General features: G+C 37.2%; 1 protein-coding gene across 1 annotated transcript; it reads right to left on the bottom strand.

The window, feature by feature from the left end:
* Window positions 1–615: 615 nt before the first annotated feature.
* Window positions 616–2,314, bottom strand: LOC120091248 (protein LURP-one-related 8). Its single transcript, XM_039049194.1, has 2 exons — window positions 1,775–2,314; window positions 616–1,690 (listed from the first exon to the last, which is right to left on the bottom strand). Exons 1-2 carry the CDS (start codon window positions 1,997–1,999, stop codon window positions 1,331–1,333), a joined length of 585 nt encoding a protein of 194 aa, XP_038905122.1. The 5' UTR covers window positions 2,000–2,314; the 3' UTR covers window positions 616–1,330.
* Between the last annotated feature and the right edge of the window lie 4,624 nt (window positions 2,315–6,938).

The raw sequence follows: 6,938 nt of genomic DNA, 5'->3' as shown, positions 1-6,938 counted from the left end.
TGAGGGGTGTGGTTTATCAACGACTTAGAAATTATGACTTAAGTTTTGGATGAACTTTGAATTCTTGAAATTGAGGTTTGATAACAAAAACTTTCTCGTTTAAACTACAATTTCAAAAAGAAATGTTTCGTATTTAAATTCATGACTCCGACCAATATTTTAGGGATGTTGTTGTAGGTTGGAAACTAAAATTGAAAAATGTTGAAAAATTGTGAAATGAAAGTAAAATATAAAAATAACTTTTAGATTTAAAAATCATTAAATGTATTTACAAGTAAATATAAGTCATAATCTATTTAAAAAAACAATAATCTAAATGTTATATTATGACTAAAATTCGTTAAAAGTATTTAAATTATAGAAGATAACTTTTAAATTTAAAAATTATTAATTATATTTACAAGTAAATCTGATATTTGCAAAAATCAGAATCTTATGCTTATTTTAGGATTAAAAATCATTAAATGCAACTAAAATATATAAAAACCATGAAAAGCAAGAAAAAATAAGACATATTCATTCGTAACAAAATCTCCAACTTCTTCCGATATACATAGGATGACGGGATGTAATTACCATTATATAGTAGGGGTATAACCGGCAAAAAAGACATCATTCCCTAAATAATTTATTTATTTATTTTTTTTTTTTTGGGTTGCCCAAATCCAAAATACATATAAACTAAAATATAAGGATTTATACATGAAAGAGTCAACTTCTACTTTTTGCACTTCCCTTCCCTCCTTTGGCTGTCGATTTCTTCGTCTCCATCGTTGAATGCTCCCTTTTTCTATTTTTAAAATTTCAGGACCAAGCTGAATGTTCGAACCGAGGATGTCAATTATTGTGGCGCTAGAGAAGTTTTGTTGATAGTTGACAGTTATGCAATTCTAGCGATGCTAGAGATCTAAGAACTTTGTTGTAGTACTATGGTTTTTGTTTGAACTAATATTGCTTTTTTCAAAACTTATTATAACTATAATATAGATCTCAGACTTATTAGCCAAATAATATTAGGTTATTTTACAGATCTTTGCATTTTGAAAATGAGAGGATTGAACTTTCCAACAAACGAAATTAGTATTTGGACCTAATAATAATAAGAAAAAGAAAAAGAAAAGCAGAAAAAAGGATAAGTAGAAATGAAAGGGGGTGTTGGGTTGATGGTGGGAGGGAGGAAGATTGTTGTTAGAAAACTGTAGTATATATATTTATAGTTTATTATGTACACAGTGAATTGGAGAAGGAAGGGGAAAAGGGTATTAAAAAGGAGTGTAGGGAAAAAGTGGGGATGAGAGTAAGGAAGTATTGATTTTGATGGGCGTCAATGTCATGGAGTATTGGAAGAAGATCCAAACATTTGATCCAGAAGGATGAGGAGGGCCATGGCTACAGTGGTATCAATCTGAGGCTGAGCAATGAGGCGGAATACGTCCGTCCCGAAGCTCAACCCTCCCGCTGCCTCCTTGCGTTTGATCTCTGCCACTATTCTCCGCTTCTCATCGTACACCTCACAGCATCTCTTCCCGTAGCACCCCTCGATCTCATACACACCCCTACCCATAGCTTCAACAACACGAGCGAGGCACTTCGATTTAAGCAGATTTATCTGCTTTCTTGCACAGAACCGCGGGGGATTCAAGCCTGTTTCACCCTCGTAAACCACCCAGCTATCGGCTAGGCTCAATCTCTATATGTATTATTTTTAATTATATTACTAAACCAAGAGTTAATTAAAACAGAACCAGAGCATATATATATATATAGTACGTACCTTGCGACGGATTGTGAACAAAGGGTTGCCGGCGGCGTCCATGAGAAGGATCTCGCCCTTATTGCCTGCCAGATAGTTGTCCACCCTATATACCAAATTACCGTCGGCGTTAAACACGGTAAACCCCTCGCAGTTCAACAACATAGATTTTTTCCACACCGTGAGGACAGTCTCGGTGGCGTCGCTGCAGGAGGAGGAAGGCCCGTTTGGGAATACCTTTGTCATTCCTAATAATATTATTTATTTAACCACTTGTCTCTGGAAGTAGCCTAGCCTAGGATGCAAAAGAGCTTCTCTCCTCTCCTCCTTCAGTCCTTTGTGTGTGTATATGTATTAGTAATTTGCAACTGCCCAGCCTGCCCTCATCCTCATCATGCTGTGATGTCTCTTTGTTTGTTTATGGACTTTGGACGGGGGGTGAGAACAAACAATTGTGACGGAGGGGGTGAGAAACAATTAATATTATACTTTTAAATTCTATGTGATTTATTTTCTTACGAAAACCCCCTAAACCCTATGCTATCAGCTATCTCTTTTTCTTCCTTCATATTCCACGGAGTCCCCTTAAATTATTCTCACCACCATTGGAATCCAATAAATTATACCATTTTTAGTGGCTCAGGACCATCGCCCAGCCCCTGTCACCCATCATTGCCTAAGATATTTATTTCATATTAATATTTTTTATTTACAATTTTGGTTTTTTATTGGTGCGGCTGCCACATTCAACTTAAATTATTCTCCACCTACGGCTTGGGCGGTTGAGTTGAACCATGACCAAAGTAGCCTTTGACTTCCCCACCCCTCCATCTATCAACCACTACCACTATTCCATCATAATTTGATACATCATCCAATGATATGTTAATATATCTAATAGACTTCACATTGTTCTTAGACAAATTGTAATGGATAATACTCTTAAGGTTAATATTTTAAGTGTATAATAACATTTTTAAATAATTGTAAATATAGTAAAATCTGCAAGTGATAGATTCTATCGTTGATAGACTCCTATTAGTGATAGACTCGTTGCTAATAGACTTATCACTGATATGAAGGAATCGAATTCCTCAACATAAGCACATGAACGCTTGTACAATCGAAATTCATTTTGAAATCATGAAAAAAGAGACATATACATTACAAGATAAAAATAAATTTACATAAGTATGCTTTTACAAGGGAAGAGAACTTACCCTTGAAGACAATCTTCTTAGACATCCTCTCCATGTCACAAACACCTCATACCACGAACATCTTCCTCCAACTCAAAACTCCTTCCAAAAACACAAATAAGCATGATCAAGGACACCACCACTTGGAAACCTTGCTATTCTCAGGTAAGAATCAAGATGGTGGGGTCTCAATGGAAGGGAAGAACACTTTTACAAGATGAATGGTTCTGTAAAAGTCCTTTTGAGAGTGAGAGAGAGTTTTTTTGTGTAGAGAGGAAATTATGTGAGATGCTTGTCTAAAAGAACTTTTCTCATTTTTACCAATGTTACAGAACATATTTTGTGAATTACACGTGAGAAGGGAGATAACTTGTCGCACCCCTTCCTAGATTACCCTCTTAATTAGATAAGAGATATGAAGACAGCAAATGACAACCCTCTTATAACAACTATTGTCCAACACACTCCTGGAAATCTGTAATTTTAGCACTTGTTAAACCTAATTAGCAATTTATAATTCTTTAGAACTCAACACATAAATTCAGCAACAACTTTAAAAATATAATTTAGTTTTAACCAGAAATATCAACATCAACATACGTCGACATCAACATATGCAACAAATTCATGAACCAAACTTAAATACAACACAAACTCCACTCTGTCTTCCCACCCCCTGATATGGACATAAGAACCAATAACAAAACATTATGAGTCACCTAGATTGCAATCTTTCGGAGGGTCTGAAAAGTGATTGATTGGTAGAACTACTAGGCCTCAGGACATCGATCGCTACCTGGGGAGAAAAACATTTAAAAGAGTGAGCTGGAAAACCCAGTGAGTGACTATCCTAAATAAAATATACTTTAAATCATAAATAACATAAATATGTTTAGCAATAAAACATTTAAATCATACTCAGGATTTTGAAAATAAAACTGAAATTGTGAATCACATCATGTGAAACTCTGAAATATGTTGGTTTAAGTAAGCTAACAACGGAAGAAAACAGGATTAGTAAGCACTATAATTCATTAATTTTAGTATGAAAACAAGCATGTTCATAAGGTATAATAAGGGTTTTAGCAACATACCTTGAGACTTTCTTCAATCCATGAAATTGGCTCTAATCTCCTCAGCTACAGGTTGTGAACCACCAAAAGATCTTCCCTACTATTCTCTAAGACCTTAAATTGAGTTGTGGGACTTAAAATTGGGGGAAAATTTTAGAGAAGCTGGTTTTTGTAGAAACTTGAAGAACCCTTCTTCAATCTCTTTTCTCAGCAAAAACTAGTTTGCATGAATGAATCTTCAGCTCAACCTTTTGAGTTTTGTGTAAGACTTTCATGCATTCAAATTGCCTAACTATGAGACAACTCCTACTTCATTGAATAGTGAATTTGGAGTGGAAAAATGAATTGTTCTTCAAAGTGGAAAAATCCCATATTAGTGGGTTCTTCCAAAACTCAATTTCCTATTTAATTTTGAATTTCATTTTCAAATTAAATTCAAATTTAAGTTTTAATTCTTTTAACTAAACTGAAATTTGATTAATTTTATAGAATTAATTTTATAGGAATTAATTTAATAATTAATTTTAAATAAATAATTATAATTAATTAAATAAGTTAATTAATTTTATTAATTTTATTACAAATATTAAATTAATTAAATACAATTCCACCACCATGAATCCCTATCATAATAATATTTAAATCATATTAAATATTTAATCAATTTGTTTGATTTGATAACTAAACTTGTAATTATATCGCATATAATTACTTATTTCCTTAATTTGAATTTGAACGTTTCAAATTCTCTCACCACACTATTCTAAGGTTCATTCCATTTGTGAGCTAGTAGGGGACCTAATGGACCTATAAATCATATGGGTCCAACGATCCGAGATTTAACCAACTAACATCTTTAACCTAATGACCACCATTATAACTACTTGTAGAACCCCGAATCCTAATTTCTCTACTTGAGTTGTTCCCTACTAAGACTAGGTGATGAGTAGGTTGATGTGGGAAACTAGTGTAGAATGGTAGAGGAAAAAGTGGAGATTTGAAGAAAAGAGGAAATTGGGAAGTTTAACTTTGGGAAAATTGGAAATTTGGCTAAGTATAGAAATTTGTGTGTTGATGCATTGGAAGAGTGGTTGGTGAAGGCATGCGGCTGAAGAAGGAAAAGGAGATGATGCATTAGAAAGCACACGAGTAGGTGAGCATGCATGGAAAGGCAGGCCATGCGTCGAGCAGCCTCGGCTAGGGCCCATGCCATGCGTCGAGCAGCCTCGGCCAGCGCCCATGCCATGCATCGAGCAGCCTCGGCCAGACACCCTACCTATGCATTGAGCAGCCTCGGTAGAACGCCCTGCCAATGCGTCGAGCGGCGACGCCCATGGTGTTGAGACCTGCATCTCTCGAGCAGCCATGCCGGCGTCGAGTGCCCTGCCATGCAGCCAAGCGCTCAACCATACAGCCAAGCATGCCATGCAGCCAAGCGAGCGAGCGATGGCCAGCATACGCCGCTACGCCCATGCGTCGAAGCAGCACGCCTATGCATCGAAGCACCCGGCTCAAGCATCAAGCGTCGCGCAAGCCCATGCAGCCAAACACGCCCAATGTGTCAAGCAGCCAACGCGCGCCCATGCGGTCGAGCGGACCAGCCTATGCAGCGCGCCTATGCGTTGGTGGTTAGCACCATGCACCCATGCCAAGCAAGTTGTGCAATGCTGCCTAGTGAGCCATGCGTCGAGGATGGATGGTCACTCTATGCATTGGTGATGGTTAGCTCTTGCGATGGCTAAGTTGAATTGTGATGGTAGAATTTGGCTTGCTATGCGTTGATGATAGGCTATGCATTGAGTATGGATTATGTGTTGAACATCCAAGAGTTGGACGCATACAAGGGATGAGATCAGCAGGAGAACATCATCAAAAACATATGTCTTCTTGGGAGGAAAGCCTTAAGCCTTAAGGATTTGAGGTGGTGGCATCAGATTGGAGGCTCATGCATTGGCAACGTGGGAGGAAGACACTTAGTTTGCGATGATCACATCATTGCGTTGATGGGGTGAAAAGGAGACACTTGGCCATGCAGCCAAGTAGGTGGTGTCAATTCTAGAGAAGGTATGGATGCCTATAAATAGGGCAAAAAGACTTTATTTTTAGATCAAAATTCAAAAATACCGTAAAAAGAGTGGGAGAGTTGAGCAAACCTTGCGTTGGAGCCAAATCCATGTGTTAGTCGTAGAGGACGCATTGGACAGTGAGATCTGAAGAGGATGCATCAACTTGGGACGAGGAGTTCTCCCAATTTATTCGTGCGTTTGGAGTGATTCTAAAGCCACCTGAAAGCTCTGAAAGTTTAGTTTTCAGGGTAGAGCTTCCGGAGGAAAAGCCGAAGGGATCGGGCTGGAAACTAAGAAGAAGGCAGAAGGGTCAGGCTGTTAGATCAGTTTGGGCCAGTCTTGAAGATTCTGTGATTCCGGCCAAACCGCGAGGAGTTCTAAGCTCAAATTTTAGGGTAAGCTTTATGAGACAAAACATGTTTGTAGAAGGAAGTATCTCAAAATAAGGGATAGAACTATGAATAATCTAAGCTGTAAGTTGAATCTAAATTCTAGGGGTGAAAAGGGAGCCCGAGGTAGAAAAGGGAGCTACTAGAGTGAAAAGCTCCTAAGAAATCAAAGTGAGTGACTAAAAAGTTTTTACTAAAACATATGCTTAAAATGTTTGATTACAACGTGTTATAGAAAACATGTTTTAAAGAAGATTATTCTCATGCCAGCTAGTTTTACAAAGTGATTTTCAAGCAAACTATGAATTATGTTTTAAACGCATGCATGTGTGAGAAGTTGTTAAAAAGCGATTTATATGTGTTATATATACTCAGCATGCGTTAGTACCTTTAAAGCCATGTGTTTTATATGTGTTATACTTTACGTGCTTTAAAGAGAAAGTCATTTATGACTAGTG

Source organism: Benincasa hispida, chromosome 11 (assembly GCF_009727055.1).
Source record: "Benincasa hispida cultivar B227 chromosome 11, ASM972705v1, whole genome shotgun sequence".
NCBI classification, from domain to species: domain Eukaryota; kingdom Viridiplantae; phylum Streptophyta; class Magnoliopsida; order Cucurbitales; family Cucurbitaceae; genus Benincasa; species Benincasa hispida.
This window is presented reverse-complemented; position numbering and strand designations above follow the sequence as displayed.